General features: G+C 39.6%; 2 protein-coding genes across 12 annotated transcripts in view; one reads left to right on the forward strand and one right to left on the reverse strand.

The window, feature by feature from the left end:
• MIER1 (MIER1 transcriptional regulator) overlaps positions 1-1,749 on the reverse strand; it is a 59,409-nt gene extending 57,660 nt beyond the window's left edge. For 3 of the 8 annotated variants that reach the window (XM_059689254.1, XM_059689253.1, XM_059689252.1), the window contains exons 1-2: positions 1,595-1,749; positions 429-529 (exon numbers count right to left, since the gene is read on the reverse strand). In XM_059689254.1, the coding sequence (XP_059545237.1) occupies positions 429-529; positions 1,595-1,661 (168 nt within the window). In that variant the 5' untranslated portion in view covers positions 1,662-1,749. Of the gene's footprint in view, positions 1-428; positions 530-1,130; positions 1,263-1,594 lie in introns of those variants that run through there. The other 5 variants (XM_059689256.1, XM_059689255.1, XM_059689259.1 and 2 more) reach the window with 3 other exon arrangements.
• A 29-nt stretch (positions 1,750-1,778) lies between these two features.
• Positions 1,779-17,663, forward strand: part of DNAI4 (dynein axonemal intermediate chain 4) — a 58,496-nt gene continuing 42,611 nt past the window's right edge. For 3 of the 4 annotated variants that reach the window (XM_059689250.1, XM_059689249.1, XM_059689248.1), the window contains exons 1-5: positions 1,779-2,028; positions 6,770-6,944; positions 11,770-11,954; positions 13,274-13,383; positions 16,431-16,587. In XM_059689250.1, the coding sequence (XP_059545233.1) occupies positions 1,982-2,028; positions 6,770-6,944; positions 11,770-11,954; positions 13,274-13,383; positions 16,431-16,587 (674 nt within the window). In that variant the 5' untranslated portion in view covers positions 1,779-1,981. The remainder of the gene's footprint in view (positions 2,029-6,769; positions 6,945-11,769; positions 11,955-13,273; positions 13,384-16,430; positions 16,588-17,663) is intronic. The other variant, XM_059689251.1, reaches the window with a different exon arrangement.

Below are 17,663 nucleotides of genomic sequence, written 5' to 3' on the forward strand. Positions count from 1 at the left end.
AAAGGCTGAGAGTTTACCTTTACTTTGTTTAGTAGGCAAGATGCAGGTTACAAAGCAGTAATGCACTACATTTGGAAGCCCCTCATCTATTCGACAATCAGCATCAGCATCCGGATGTTAGTTTGATTTTTATTGTTAACGCCAGCCCAAGACACACCTTTTGGTTCTTCAAGGAACAGTTTAGGCTTTTCTTCTCATAATGTTTACATAAAAGAGTTTTACCCAGTGGCCCTATTTTATCAGACTATCACCAACTGATATTTTTATAGCTCTTAAACTGTTGACATGTTATTTTTATTTCACCCAAACTCGAAATTTTTGGCCCATCAGCAGTTCTCAACACGGGAACATATAAGAACAATATACTGACAGTACTTGAGGGAGTTTGGGTTTTCCCTCCCTTAATCTCCAAGTGTGCCCCTGCCTACCAGCATCACATCCGTCTTGTCTGCATTGAACCTCAACCAGTTGGTTCTTAACCACGTCCGTAACTCAGCCAGGCACTGGGAGAATCGAGCCACCACACCATCTGGATCAAAGGAAAGAGAGCCTCAGTAGTAACCTGACCAGAGACCATGAGACCACAAGCTCACCATTCACCCTGTCTCTAATTTTTAAAAGAGATGTCCAGGAATTGGGAGAAGGATCCCACGACCATTTTTGAGAACATGAGCGAATCTTGAGTCATACAATTTGTAACCAACATTAAAAGAATAAAAGCGACTCAATTACATAGATCAACTCATTCCACCCATGAATGAAGAAAGAAGGTTCAGTCAACTCCAGATTATCTCGGCTGAGCGGCCTCAGGAGACCGGCCAGTCCTAAGTTTTTCTGCAAAATTAAGAATTTTAGCGTTGGCGAAAGCTTTAGGGATAGCTGCGGCCCAGAAAGGGGTAGTGACTCGCTCAAGGTCACCCAGCAAGCGAGGACCAGAGAGAAGCTACAGGCCAGAGATCGTTCCATGAAAAGCTGGGAGGACAAGGCCAAAGAAAGGGGCGGCATCTGTCCCCAGGAATCCTCCCAGCGGCTGGGGGCGCCTCGGTCCCTCCCAACAGTGCCCTCTTGGAGTCTCTCTTCCCTCCCTCACTCCCTCTAGAAAGAGATGGTTTGCCCAGGACCCTGCTCACCACCAGGGCTGCAGGGCGAGCAGGAGCCTCCCCCGGGCTGGGACCGAACCCCAAGATGCTGGGGAAAAGAGGCGGAGCCACAGAGGGGAGGGCAGCTTAGCCCCACCCCGACCTGGACCGGAGGCCGACAGGAGAAAGGGGCGGAGGCGATCAGGGTCAGGCACACTCACGCCGCTGCGGATTCCCAGCCAGCCAGCCAGCCAGCCGCGGGCACTGCCAAAGCAAAAGACCGGGCTGGGAGGGGGGGCGGGGGGGGCGGAGGGGAGCTGCGCATGCGCCTCGGCGGCTCGCGCCCCTGCGGGAGGGAAGCGGGCGGCAGCCCCTCCCCGGAAGTTCAGGGTCTTCCGGGCGGTACTCTGCGGTGGGGGAGGGGAAGGAGAGAAAGGGGACAGAGGACACCTCGGGAGCCCCTCGTCCCAAAAAGGACCAGGAGAGGGGAGGTGGTTTATGGAGGCTGCACTTACAGCCGCTGCCGCCGCCACCGCCGCCACCTTCGCTGCAGCCGCCACCGCCTGGAGAAGCCCCATCCATCCGCCTGCAGCCGGGGAGACTCCGAGCCTGGGAGGGGCCTGGGGCCGGGGCCGCCCGCCTCCTTCTTCTAGTCGTCTCCCCGAGCTTCCTCCGGCTCCACCAACCCTCTGCCCTCCCCTCCGCCTCCGCCCTCCTCCTCGGCCTCCAGCCGCCAGCCAACCGCGCGGCCGCTTGTTGCGCCCGGGCTCCACCGTCTCCATGACGCCCGGCAAACATTCCGGTGCTTCAGCCCTCGCCGCTAACGCCCGGGGTTGGGGTGCAGGGGCTCCCGGAGCCGGCGGGGAAAGGGGTGGTCGGCCACTCCCCAGCCCGTCGCCACCATGCCCGGCACTCCGATAGACTACTACAGGAAGCCGAGCGGCGCATCGTAAGTTCCGGCGAGGAGACCTTAGTCCGGCCCTCCGGTTCGCGGAGGGAAGGAACCTCTAGCTGCAGCTGGGTTCAATCCGCAGCGTCGGAAGCCTGCAGGCGGCCGTGTCCCTCCTTCCTGGGCCCAGCACAGGCAGCCTTTTCCAGACCCCCTCCGGCCGTGCTCGCCCCAGGAGAAAAGGCCGGGTTGGTGGAGAGCCATCCAGCTAGCACTCCTCCGTTTTTTTCCGCCCTGCCGTCTCAAGCTAGTTGCCCACGAGCTGTGCCTTCGGTTTTTTCCTGCCCCCTCCTCATACCCTCCTGCCCTAAGCTCATTCCTGCTTACAGCATTCTAGCGGTCCTGCAGCCGGTGAATGACAGGCCGGAGAAAGCGCACAGCTCCGAGGGCGCCCTCAGCGCTGCCCTGCAGTGCCGCTCAAGTTCCCCGATTAGCTCCCTCTCCCATACTTCCAGGCCCCTTTTCTTCTCCCTCCCCAGATTTTGAACATCTCTCTAATCTCCTCCAGCTCAGCTCATTTTCCTTTAGCAGAACTTGTTGAATTTTTTTTTTTTTTTTTTTGGAGAGAACCTCCCGTTGTCTCTTGAATATGATACTCAAGATTTTTGCCCATTCTACCGCCCCAGCAGAATAGCTTTCGTAAAGGCCCACAGCAGTAGCTGCTGCCCAGCAATATTCAGTGGCTTGTCTGTTTCATTCTCAACTCACGCAGCAGCAGCTTTGATCTGGTTTGTCACTTCTTGAGGTTTCTAGGACAACACCACTCGTCGCTTGTTCTCCCCTTGGTTTATGAATACTTTTCTCTAAATACTTTGCTGTTACTTCTTCATTTCTCCGTCTAAATATCGGAGTGTTGCTGGGGTCAGTCTTTTTTTCATTATCATGCCTTTAAAAATCACCTATACACTGATGATTCGCAAGTTTATATCGCTAGCCAACACTTCTCCCAAGAAAACAGACTTTTAAAAAAGCAAATATTTGCCCTTAGAAGTTAATAAGACATCTCAAAATTTATATCCAAAACTGAACTTAATTTTCTAACCAACTCTGTAATAAAATGGCAACTTCTCTTTCAGTTCGTTAAAAGCCTTGGAGTTACCCTCGACTTCTCTAACATCTACTCCAGCAGCAGCTTCTACCATTTCTACCTGAAAAATGAATCCAGGCTTACCATTCCGATATAAGCCACTGTAACACTGCAGTAACCACATAAATGGTCTTGCCGACGCCCACATTACAGTAATAACTGGCTCTTTTCAAAACCATCTTCTGGCTCTCATTGCACTCAGAGTGGAAACACTACTTACAGTATCTCACCTTGGACTCTTCCTCTTGATTAATTACACTCACTGTTGTTCCACAATAATATCAGGCACATTATTTCCCCAATTCAGAATGTTTACATTTGCTGTCTTTTGGAATATTGTACCCCTAGATAACCTCATGATTCATTTTCTTTACATGTCACTTTATCAAAGAATTCGCTAGTGTGTGTGTGTGTGTGTGTGTGTGTGTGTGTGTGTGTATAATACTTCCTCCTCCACATTGCTTTATTTTTCTCCATAAAACAAGTAAACCTATTTGGTATTTGGTATACTTGTTTGTTAATCTGCCTTCACCCAAGCTATGGTTCCCCACGGGAGCAGAGACTTTTTGTTTTGTTCACTGCTATTGCCTAGAATAAAGAGCATGCTCAATAAATATTTGTGGACTGAACAAATGAATGAATCAGTGTGTACTTTAGTGACTGGTTTTTGTTTTTACTTGAAGGTATGGAAATCTCAAGGTAAAATTGAGTAGAGTTCATGTAATTTTTAAAGTCATACAACTCTCATAGTAGCTGAGATAGAAAAATTCCCTTGGGAATTTCTTAAATAATGACAAATTCATAGAAGATTACCTGTTAAGGAAAGAATTAGGTGGGAGATGAGAAATAGTATAACCTTAACTTTTTGAGTTAGCCATGTTGTATAATTAAAATAGAATTTGACAGACACTAAAGTTTACAATGGTTTGACCTAATACATATGTTATTTCTCATCTTTCTTTTAGGATTTAATCCTGATCTTGGAAAGGATCACATGAAACATTAATTTTTCACTTTCACTTTTTCACTCCAAATTTTCTTATTTTGGGTCTTTCCTATTTGGCTTAACAATATTGGACAATCTCTTTTAAAAACTACCAGTAATTAATTGTTCAATGCTTTTATCCCATTTCTCTGCTCAGTTTATTCTACTAACTTCTTGGTTTATTCATTTCCTTTGATTTTTTAGAATTTTCATCTGTTGAGCATGTTACCTAGTTTTTCCATTAGAATCTTAAACTCAATCCCTGGTGGAGGGCATGCAGGAGGCAGCCTATTGATGTTTAACTCTCACATCAATGTTTCTCCTTCCTCTCTGAAATCAATAAAAATATTTTTAAAAAATTAAGTCCCTGCTTTAGCAAACTTAAGAGTGTAGAGCTACCTGGACTCTGGTATCATGACTATTCTTTAGACAAAGTGATTTTCAGAGTGGTTATCTCCTCCTGAAATCATCTTATTGCCCACTAATTTGCCTCTTGAGAACATTTGTTTTCTAACATAATTACACATGTATTATAAATTTCTAATATAATTGAAAGGAATTTCAATTTCTTTTAAAAAGTCTGTACTTTCTCTAATTTCTCAATGTAGTAGGCAGAGTGCTATTTGCTGGGGCTATAAATGGTGGACATGATAAACATGGTTTCTGTGCAGTAGGAGAGAAGGTAGAACTGGATTGTAGTGAATTATGAAGCAAACTAGAGGCCCGATGCATGAAGATTCATGCAAGAATGGGCCTTTCTTCCCCTGGCTGCGGGCACTGCCGTCGCTCCAGCCAGAGGCGCCTTTCCACCTTCCCATGCTGCCTAGAGGCCCGGAGTGGCTGGGGTGGTGCAGAACGCCTGCAGTGCCTGTGTATGCAAATTGACCTGCCGTCTTTTTTTTGGTTAATTTGCATACTCACTCCTGATTGGCTGGTAGGCCTCATGAACATATGGTCAATTTGCATATTTCTCTTTTATTAGTGTAGATAAGAGGAGTAAGGAAGTAGCCAGTATAATTGTCTAATGTTTTAAAAAGTTAGACTATGAAAGAAGGAGAAATGTAATGGATAGAGGAAGACTTAGCTGAAGGAAAGATTTTTAAGTTTAGGGGATGACTGAAGCGTAATTATATGCTAGGGGGAAAAGATATGAAATAAAATGTAGGAGACAGGGAATTATTGATGAAGAAGTATCCCTGAAAAAGTAGTAAGAGACAAGTTTCAAAGCCTAGGTAGAAAGATAGCCTGAGATAAGAATGGCAACTGTTTTACTGAAAGAGGAAGAAATTTGAGTTTAGGTTTATATGAGTTTGTAGGATGAGGAAGAAGAATATAATGAAGGTGGAAAAATAATTTAAGGAGGTTTTACTTGATTATTTTTATTTTCTTAGAGATGTTGAAGGTAAAGTCCTTTAGAGACTGAAGGGGGGAGGACAGATAGAATACTTAAAAAAGATATAGCATGAATGGAATTCACTTAGTCGTTTATTTTTAAAAATGCTTATTTTGTGCCCACAACATACTGGGCACTGTCCTTCGTATTAGGGATATAGCAATGAACAAGACAAAAGTTTTTGCCCTAAACATGCTTATATTTTAGTAGAGGAATGGACAACAACAAAGTGTGAAGTAGTAGTAAATGTACTAATGTCTTTAAAAATATTTTATTGTACTGTGGTCATTTATGATTTGAAAGTAAAACTATCATTAAAAACATTTTCTTTTGCCAGTACAGGAATGGCTCAGTGCTTGAGCATCAACCTATGAACCAGGAGGTGATGGTTCAATGCCCGGTCAGGGCACATGCCCAGATTGCAGGCTCTATGCCCAGTGTGGGTTGTGCCAGAGGCAGCCAATCAATGATTCTCATCATTGATGTTTCTATTTCTCTCCCTCTCTGAAATCAATAAAAATATATATTTTTAAAAAGTTTTCTTGACCATCTACTTCCTTTTTAAAATCTAAGGTCAGATCTTCCTTATTTTATAGAAATCCAAAGTGTAATCAGAGTACTAGAATGAATGATAAGGTAGGTTTTTGTCTTAGGGAACTTACAGAGTAGATCCAAAAGTAAAATCATATTTTTTCTCCAGGACATATACATTTTGATGATAACTTCTCTTCTTATTAAAATTATTATGTAAGTGTTCAGGCAGGTTTATACTTATGCTGTAATCTGCCTATGTAACTGCACTCTACACTCATTTGTGCTTACTACATGTCAGACACTTCCTAACTATAACATAAATTATTTTAATCCTCAAATAACCTATGAATTAGAAACTATTATCTCCATTATATAGATAAGGGAACAGACCCAGAGAAATTAGTGTGGACTTTGGATCTGACTACCTGGGTTTAAATTTCAACTCTAGAAATGTTTCCCTCTAAAGTTCTGTGATTTCATATAACTAGTATAAATAATAGTAATAGTAACCTCATAGAGTTGTGTGGAAAATTTGACATAATGCATATAAACATTCTAGATCTATTCTTACACATAATGAGCTTTTAAGTAGTAGTAGTAGTAGTAGTAGTAGTAGTAGTAGTAGTAAGTATTTCTCATATGTTTAAATTGTTTTCATGTTTCTAATTAAAGTCTCTTTTTAGTGTTGGTTAGTTTTTCTTCAATTGTGGACCCTCTATATTATTTTCTTTTCTTTGTATAGGAACTTAGGCAGTCCAAAAAAGAAGTCTTTTACTGCCCTTTCTAGCCCAGGAAAAGGAGCTCAAACAAAAGGATATCTTGGTGTGACCCCAAGCAAAATGGGTTCATCAAAAATCATAGCGGCGTTACCAGAGATGAAAACAGATAAAATGACTACCACAAAGGCAGCCATACAGGTAATAGTCTCTATTTTCCCCCCAATATATTTTTATTGTTTTCAGAGAGGAAGGGAGAGGGAGAGAAAGAGAGAAACATTAATGATGAGAGAATCATTGATCAGCAGCCTCCTGCATGCTCCCTACTGGTGATTGAGCCCGAAACCCAGGCATGTGCCCTTGGCCGGAATCAAACTTGGGACTCTTCACTCCACAGACTGACACTCTATCCACTGAGCGAAACCAGCTAGGGCAGTAATATTCTTTAGAATTCTGAGTTTATTTGAAAAAGACACCTTGAAGAACTTGAAGACATGTTAAAGGTAGAAAATATGCTGCTTTGAAATAATCACTCCTAATATTGATATATTGATTTAATTAGTCTTTACCACATAACATATTTTACAGTATAATATTGGCAGTTACCTCCTATAATTCATTATTGGTAATAATATTAGAGTGGGATGAGGAAAGTCTACTTGTGACCTTAAGAATTAGTTGGTTTGATAGTAATTGTGACTAATCTAGCTATAATACAGATAGTACAACTGCTATCCCCTCTTTGCAGTGTACTCTAGAAAAGTTCATTAAATGAATTGTCATAAAATAGGTTTTCTATCTCATTAGAGGACTTATTAAGAATTGCTTTTTAAGAAGTAACACCAATCCTCCTCAGACTGTTCCAAAAAATTCAAGAGGAAGGCACACTTCCAAGCTCTTTCTATGAAGCCAGCAGTACTCTAATCCCAAAACCAGATAAAAACACTACAAAGAAAGAGAATTACAGATTACAGGCCAATATCCCTGATGAACATAGATGCTAAAATCCTCAACAAAATATTAGCAAATCACATCCAGCAATACATTAAAAAGATCATATACCATGACCAAGTGGTATTTGTTTTGGGGATGCAAGGCTGATACATCACATAACTTGAAAGACAAAAAACACATGATATCAATTGATGCACAAAAGCATTTGACAAAATCCAACACCTTTTTTTGATAAAAACTTTCAGCAAAGTGGGAATAAAGGGATCATACCTGAATGTAATAAAGGCCATATATGACAGACCTACAGCCAACATCATCCTCAATGGGTAAAAACTAAAACCATTTCCCCTAAGAACAGGAGCAAAACAGGGAGGCCCACTTTCACCACTCCTGTTTGACGTAGTATTGGAAGTGCTAGCCATAGTGATCAGACAAGAAAAAGAAAGAAATTGTATCCAGATTGGAAAAGAAGAAGTAAAACTGTCATTATTTGCAGGTGACATGATATTGTACACAGAAAACCCTAAAAACTCCATTGAAAAACTACTAGATTTAATAAATGAATTTGCAATATATCAGGATACAAAATTAACACCCAGAAATCTACAGCATTTTTTTATACCAATAATGAACTCACAGAAAGAGAAACTAGAAAGGCAATCCCATTTACCATTGCAACAAAAAAAATTAAGATACCTAGGAATAGACTTAACTAAGGAGGTAAAAGACATGTATTCAGAAAACTACAGGGCATTGAAAAAAGAGAGGAAGATATAAACAAGTGGAAGAATATACCCTGTTCATGGATTGGTAGAATTAACATCATTAAAATGACCATTCTAGACAAAGCAATCTATAGATTCAATGCAATCCCCATTAAAATACAGCATATTTCACAGACCTAGAACAAACTTTCCAAAAAGTATATGGAATAATAATAGAAAAATTAATAGCTGCAACAATCTTGAGAAAGAAGAACAAAGTTGGAGGGATCACAATACCAGATATCAAGCTATATTACAAAGCTACTGTTCTCAAAACTGCCTGTTACTGGCACAAGAACAGACATATAGACCAATGGAACAGAAGAGATAACCCAGAAATCAACCCAAGCCATTATGCTCAATTGATATTTGACAAAGAAGGTCAGAGCATACAATGGAGTCGAGATAGTCTATTCAATAAATGGTGTTGGGAAAATTGAACAGATACATGCAAGAAAGGAAACTAGATCACCAACTATACCATACACAAAAATAAACTCAAGATGGATCAAAGACTTAAGTGTAAGATGGAAAACCATAAAAATCTTAGAAGAAACCATAGGCAGCAAAATATCAGATATATCTCATAGCAATATCTTTACCGATACATCTCCTAGAACAATGGAAACTAAGGAGAAAATAAACAAGTGGAACTACATCAAAATTAAAAACTTCTGCACAGCAAAAGAAACTATCAACAAAATAAGAGAGCCCACTGCATGGGAGCACATATTTGCCAATGTTACATTTAATAAGGCTTTAATCTCCAAAACTTATAGGAAACTCATACAACTTAATGAAGATAACCCAATCAAAATATGGGCAAAGGACCTAGACACTTTTTTAAAGCGGACATACAGAACCCAAAAGACATGAAAAAATGTTCAAAGTCACTAATCATCTGAGAGATGCAAATCAAAATGACAATGAGGTACCATCTCACACCTGTCAGAATGGCTATCATCAACAAATCAACAAACTACAAGTGCTGGCGAGGATGTGGAGAAAAAGGAACCCCCATGCACTGCTGGTGGTGCAGCCACTGTGGGAAACAGTGTGGAGTTTCTTCACAAAATTAAAAATGGAACTCCCATTTTACCCAGTGATCCCACTTCTAGGAATATATCCCAAGAAATCAGAAACACCAATCAGAAAGGACATATGCACCCCTATGTCCATAGCAACACAATTTACAATAGCTAAGATTTAGAAACAGCCTAATAGCCCATTAGCAGATGAGTTGATTAAAAAATAGTGATGGAAAGAAATATATATGATATACTAATCCAACAGACTACAATCATCCGTAAATGAGCAAACTAGTGTGCATACAACAACATGGAGAAATAGAAGAACGTATTGTCAAACAAAAATGACAAAATATGTCATAATACACTGAGTGGCCAGATTATTATGACCACCTGACGTTTGTAGGCAAATTAGCCGTTGACTGCATCTTATGGCATATGGAAGCCGAAGGCCTGTTTGAACACCTTTGCTGTCTGTAGTTACCAAAATAAAATGTCTCCAAGTCACACAGGAACACAAGGATTGGACAGTCGAGCATTGGAAAAAAGTCATGTGGTCCGATGAATCACGTTTCCAGTTGCATCATGCAGATGGCAGAGTGAGAATTTGGCGGAAACAGCATGAAAGCATGCACCCCACATGCATGAGTATAATATCCCTTCAAGCTGGTGGGGGCAGTGTTATGGTTTGGGGCATGTTTTCCTTGCATGATTTGGGGCCTTTAATTCATGTGGAACAACGTCTGAATAGTACAACATACCTAAGTATCATTGCTGATCAAGTTCATCCTATCATGTTGATGGCGTATCCCAATGGAGATGCCATGGGGCTTGTATTGTGCAGGAGTGGTTTCAAGAACACGAGGGAGCCAAAACCTGTTTGGCTCAGTGGATAGAGCGTCGGCCTGCGGACTGAGGGGTCCCGGGTTTGATTCCGGTCAAGGGCATGTACCTGGGTTGTGGGCACATCCCCGGTGGGGGATGTGCAAGAGGCAGCTGATCGATGTTTCTCTCTCATCGATGTTTCTAACTCTATCTCTCTCCCTTCCTCTCTGTGAAAAATCAATAAAATATATTTAAAAAAAAAAAAAAAGAAGAACACGAGGGAGACTTTACCATGCTTAAGTGGCCCCAACAATCACCAGATCTCAATCCAGTTGAGCATTTGTGGGACGAAGTTAAAAGAGCCATCAGGCAGCTGGTTCCACAACCATCAAATCTCACAGAACTGGACAGTGCTAATCATCAGGCATGGTGTCAGATTCCTCGCATCACCTTTCAACATCTCGTGGAGTCAGTGCCAAGAAGAATCACCGCAGTATTGAAGGCAAAAGGTGGCCCAACAAAATATTGATGGGGTGGTCTAATAATCTGGCCACTCAGTGTATATGACTATATACATTTTAAAAACAGGCAAAACTAAATTACACTGACTTTCATACATTGTTGGCGGGAACCACTTACAAAAACTTTAGCAGTATCTATTAAAGATGATTCATTACACAGAAATTCCACTCTTTGGTACATATACAACGTAAATGCATACAGCATATTTGGTAACACACATACAACAGTATTCATAGCAGCACCATTTGTAAGAGCCACAAAAAAAAAAAAAAAGAAAAAAGAAAAACTACAGAAATATCCGTAAACAAGAGAATAGATAAATAAAATTCTGGCTATTCACAAAATGGAACAGTGTACAATAATGAAAATGAACCATCTACTAGATAATATGAATGAATCTCACAAATATAATAATGAACAAAAGAAACCAGTTCCAACGAGTACGTACTATATGCTTCCATCTAAATAAAGTTTAAGAACAAGCAAAACTACTCCATGTTATTAGAATAATTGTTACTTTTGGTGGGAAACAGTGTCTCTTATGAAAGGAACTTCTGGGATTCTGGTAATTTTCTGTTTCTAAATTTGAATACTGGGTCCATGGGTGTGTTCAGTTGTTAAGAATTTATTAAGCCACAAAAATATAATATGCAAAAATAATCTGGATGAATAATAATTTTTTTATCTTTCTGAATTTTCTCAAATTAACATATATTACTTATACATAGGTAAAACGTAAGACTTAAAAATGTATGCCTACTTTTGAAACTTTTTAAGCATAAGATCTTTTATCATTTAATTTTTCATGTTTATTCTAACCCAGAAACATTATACTTATCTCTTTTTTTCCTATTACTTTTATTTCTATTTTCTAGGACTTATTATTTAGGAACCTTATCTTTTTTACTTTTTTCATATTACCATTTTCTACAGGTGTTTGATGTAAATGGAGTTGATGTTACTCCTCGACCTCTTTACCGTCCAGATCCACATACTGGTACACCAAAGCCAAATAAACTATTGACATCACAAGACGGATCATTCTCATCAGAATTTGTACCTTCCCACAGCCTTTATCAAAATACACTAAATCCTAGTATGTTAGGGCAGTTTTCAAGGTAGAGTATACTGTTCTATACTTTTAAAAAATATTATATACATTGTCTTTTCATTTAAATTGCATATATGTAACTTCGATGTCCATTGTCTCCAGTCTCCCAGCTCCACTCTGTCATCCTAATGTGCCATCTCTATGCTCCTCTCATAATTAGGTCTAATTAGATGTAGAGCTTTGCATGTCTTAAGTCCTTGTACACTCACACCAAAACATTAGTGAAAAAAATATATAAATTTTACTCAATATTTCCTGAAAAAACAAAAGAGGGGGCTAGTATTACGTACCCACAGACATATTTCTTGAGTTTCTTTTATGCTACAATTTCTGGGAAAGAGTGGCTTTTGCTCTCCTCCCTCACACCTAGTCTCCCATGCAAATCCCTGTTCTCCTAGGGTTTTATTTCTCTCTTGTTTTATAATTTTCTTTCTTGTAAAGGAAATGTTATGCATTTTTTATGTAGACACTAATACACTTGAAATTTCGTGAATGCTTATAGTAGAAAAGTTCAGATCTTTGCACTAATGAAACAGCGCATCCTAAAATAATGTAAAGATTAAAGGGAAATATTTGAGTGTGTAATTTTCAATCTGACAAATTAAAAGTTCCAGATGTTAACTAAGCATGAGATTTGCAGGGTCGGGGGAGTGCTCAGCAAAACAATGGATATTCCAGTAAATTTGATCCAACCATTTGGAGTGCAGTTGGGATTATAGACAGAAAGGGGTGGGGGGGGGGTATTTAATATCTTGGAGTAATTTTAAGTCCATATATTTAAGGAAGTTATTTTGGGATTCTTTAATATACTGATTTCCCACTGAGTACATAGATTTTCTTTTAAGTAAATCTTGAGAAAGCCTTTGTCAAAATGAATAAGTCACATTTAAGATGGGATTTGAATGATGAGCAGAAACCTGGTGAAAAATGAAAGGAAGTGTATTCTAGGCTGAGACCCTGAAGTAGGAATGCTCTATAAGATTGAGGAATAAAAAAAAAAAAAAGAAGAAAAGAAAAGAAAAAGGGAAGACAAGAGTGATGCTAAAAATAGAGAGTCTAGGTAGGTGGGCTGTATTCTAGGTTTTTACCCTAAATATATTGGGAATCCATGGAAGGACTTTAGGTATAGTTTTGATATGTTATCTCTAAAATATATTTAAATGACTTACTTAACGAATATTAGAAATCAACTTGATGTTTGAAGAACGAATTTTTATCAATTTTGCTTATGATTATAATATAATTGGTTTCTCAACCTGTATTTTCATTTATATGTTTAATTATCCATAAGGACATCTAAGCAAATAAATAATGTTGTTATTAAAGGTCAGTTTTAGGAAGCAGTACAGTGTCTAAGTCAAGTCTATCAACTAGTGAGTCAATAGCAGAAGACCTAGAAGAAGCCTATAAACGAGAAGGACCGGCTAGTGTTACAGGTAATGAAAACACGGTTGTTTATTGCAGTAACAGACCACTATATTCCTTTAGCACGTTTGCTCATTATTTTTTGGATACTTGAGATAGAAGAACTGTGGTAATGATTCCCAAATGCTCATTTGTGCAGTAGCAATATGAACATTACCAGGGTAGTAACTATCCATATAATTCTAAAAGTTCCCAAGGTGTCTGTCCTATACCACCAGCCTCAAGAATCACAGAGCATGTTTTAAAAGACCTCAGCTTTTTACTCAGAGACAAATAATTCTGATACATTGCGATCAATGCTGTAATAAGATATATGCCGAATATGATGGGAGCACTTAGAAAGGAAATATTAACTCCTTTGAGGTGAGAAAAAGAGAGAATGTTCACAAAGAGAACATTACTGACATTTGAATTGGATTTTAAATATAATAGTTATTTGTGAGAACAAAGGGGAGAGGCCCGTTCCAAGCCAAGGATAAAACATTAGTGCAAAAGATTATGAAAGTAAAGATAAAAGAATAAGGGAATAATGGTTGGTCAGAAGTACCAGAAGAAAGGAGTGCCTACTTGAGGGGCCATTTGCCTTGGAGTAGAGTAAGGATGTCTTTTTCTCTAAGATAATAATGAAGGATTAATGAGAATATTAATACGGTTGGAAAAGTGCTTGATGGAATCTTCTTTTTTGGTGATGGACTTTTATTTTTGGTGTAATAAGAATGCTCTTGACAAGTAACAGGATACCTAACTACCATTAGTTTAGTTTATTCAAATAAAGGCTTATTTTTCCCCACATTAAAAGGAGTTAAGAGGTAGATAACTTTTGGCCTTCATTTTGTGACTTAATTATGCCACAAAGGACTCTGGATTGGCAGCTCCATTATTCTCTTTCCTTAAGCCCTTTCTTGCCTCGTGCCTCCTGGTCTCAACATATCTACCCCAGCTCTTGGTATTATCATATCCACATTAAAGACAGAAGAAAGAAAAAGGCAGTAGCACCAGTCACATCTCCCTTATCACGAAAGAAAAGATTTCCCAGAGGACTTTGTTCTTCTTGTTTATTTTTTTATTTTATCTTGTTGGTTAGAACTGTGTCACATGGCCACCCCCAGCTTCAAGAGAGTGTAGGAAACCTAAATACTTGGTGTTTCAGTCTCTGTTAAATGGAAAGAGGCAAAGAAAGGGAGAAGGACTTAGCAATGAAATTTTAGACAGTCAGCAATGTCTGTTGCAGGAGTGAAACTCATCCTCTCCGAGGGAGACCAGGACTGGGTTATTGTCATGACCACCTCCAGCCCTTTCTACACATATTCTACATATTTATGTAGGCCATGTTCATTTCCTTAAAAAAAAATAACCATCATTAGTGTTAAAAACCAATTCAAACTATTACTAATACTATAAAAAGATCAAAGCAATGTTTCTCATTCCTATCTCTCCAGTATCTAAGATTGAGGAGACACTACAGAGAATGCTGAAATTTTAGTTGAGGCTTCCACACATTAATATAAAAAAAGTATGTTTAGTATTTGTTTCTCCAGGTTATCTGTAAAGCTGTCAACTGGTACTGGTGACTCCATATTATAACTCCATTTAGTGAGCTGTGGTATGGGTAGGGTTTTTCTACTTCTGTACTTTTACTTATAAACTATTTTTACTACAGTGCTTTATAATGTGTTTTAAAGCATTGCATTTACAAAAAGGAAAATGCTGTAAATATTGCATATTTTATGTATTTGGACCAAAAGGTTAAAAGTAATTAGACAAAAGTGGTTTTGCACCAATTTTATTATGTCAAGTAAAACCATCAGACCTACAAAAAAAAAAAAAAAGTTTTGTTTTTCTAAAGCTATCCAAGTTTTACCCTTCCCTCCTTCTGGAAGAACTATTAGGAATGGAGAAGATGTGTTCTCTCCATCTCTGGAAGTAAATAAGGGCAGGTGAGGCAAATTGATACATTTGTGTGCTTTTCCAGGTGGAGAGGGATATGCAGTCAAGATCTAATTGTACGGCCATTTTAGCTTTAGGGGATCTGGCCCATGAAATAAATTCTATAGGTATACTAGAGGCCCGGTGCATGAAATTCATGCATGGGTAGGGTCCCTAGGCCTGGCCAGTGATCAGGGCCAATCAGGGCCTTCCAGCTGCTGGCTGGGGCCTTCCTTTGTTCCATGCTACCCCCTGGCGGTCAGCACACATCATAGCGAGCAATTGAACTCCTGGTCGAACTCCTGAGGGGACAATTTGCATATTAGGCATATATATATACACACACACACACACACACACACACACACATATATATACACACACACACACACATATATAAATATATATAAGTTTCAGGCAATTTCTCAATACAAGCAACATTCAGACAATGGTTGATACAGAGATCCAGGCAAAAATCAGCAATTAAGTAGAAGATTGACTAGACTCTTACTTTTCTGGAATTGGTGGAATTAGTAACTTGAATTTTTTTTTTTAGGTTATAAGAAAAGTTTTTTTGTTAGGCTCTGGGACTTCTTAAGAGGAGACTGAGCCTTAGTCTGTGGAATGTCTATACCCTTAAGTTTTGTTTTTCTAAAGCTATCCAAGTTTTACCCTTCCTAAACACTCATGGATTCCTGCTTCACACCCTGTTTTTAACAGAAAACGTTGAACTCTGTGTAACCTATATACCTTGTCATGACTCTTCCAACTTCCCCAGTCCTGAGTGAAATTTTTTTAAAGGAACTTGGACCTCTGGCTAGCCTAGAAGCTTGAGGCCAACCTTTTTCAATATCTTATTTGCATGGATAATAAGCCTATTTTGATCCTATATTTAACCAGAACTTCCATTGGAGAGTCTTTAGCTCCTGGTAAAGATGATTAGAGGTGGGCTGTAATCTAAATCAAAAGACAACTGATAAAAAGGACAAAGAACAAAAGGTTGTTGTAGATATAGACTAGAAATACTAGAAATTTGCTTAGTTTCAAAGGAAGGTTGCATATTATGTTCCCAGTTATTTAATATACTATTTTAAAGGAGCAATTAGCAAATTATTTGTATTGTGCATTTTAGAGTTGCAAATTCCAAAGAAAACAACCAGAAAAACTATAACCAAAGAAGAACTAAAGAAGACTATAGACATACTACTCACCGAGACAGAAACAATGACATTGTTTAACCTACCAACAGTCATGATTTCTGTAGAAGCTGAAGAAGCTGAAAAAATACTGTATGTATGGTTCAACTGTTTATATTGCTTCTATAATTTAAATGCAAAGACAGAGTTTCTTACTATTTTTTAAAAAATACGTTTTTATTGATTTCAGAGAGAGGAAAGGAGAGAGAAAAAAACATCAATGATGAGAAAGAATCATCAATAGGTTACCTCCTGCATGCCCCCTACTAGGACTTAAGCCTGAAACCCAGGCATGTGCCCTGACTGGGAATCCAACTGTGACTTTCTGGTTCATAGGTTGACATTCAACCACTGAGCTACACCGGTTGAGTGGAGTTCTTATTCTTGTTTCTGTCCTTGGGGATTCCTGGATAAATACTGTGGTGTATGTGCCTGGTGAAATTATTTGTTACCCTATGTGTCCTGTGAAATTATACTTAAAGTGTTTATACTGTATGCACTTAAGAACCCATGGCTTTACCATATTCACTAAAAAGTAGAGGAACTACTAAGATAAGTCATAAAAGAAATAAAGAAAGCTTCCAAATGTCAATATAGGGTTTAATGATTTTTATGCATATATAAAGGACTGAGGAGACCAAGATGATAGCGTAGGGTGTAGACCTGTGCGTGCTGCCTCCCACAACATCATTGAAACTACCAACTATAAGACAAACAACCACCATTCAGAACCATGGGGAAGTTGGCCCAGTGGAAGTTCTACAACTGGAAGGAAAGAAAGAAGCACAGTGAGACTGAGTAGGAGCTACAGAGGCACCAAGAACATAGGTACAGAGTCGCGCGCCAGGCGGACTGCAACTGGATGCGTGGTTTTTTTCAATCAGAAGGGGTTATGGGCTTGTCCGGGTCCGGTCTCTGAGGCCACAGGCCCCACGGGGAGAGGTGGCACAGCCTTGCAGCAATCGGAAAGTGAGGGAGGTTCTGTCACACAGCTGCTCACCAGCACTAGGGGACGCGAAGTCCCTGAGTCTCAGAGAGGCGAGGAGCCAGGGAGATGCCATTGCTATTTGCTCCAGCCTGGTGACTCCCTGAGACCCCGCCCTACCCAATTTACATCCCCATCCAAGCCTTGAAAGTGGCACAAAAAGACCCACCTGCGCCTTTGAAGC

This window comes from Myotis daubentonii, chromosome 3 (assembly GCF_963259705.1).
Source record: "Myotis daubentonii chromosome 3, mMyoDau2.1, whole genome shotgun sequence".
NCBI classification, from domain to species: domain Eukaryota; kingdom Metazoa; phylum Chordata; class Mammalia; order Chiroptera; family Vespertilionidae; genus Myotis; species Myotis daubentonii.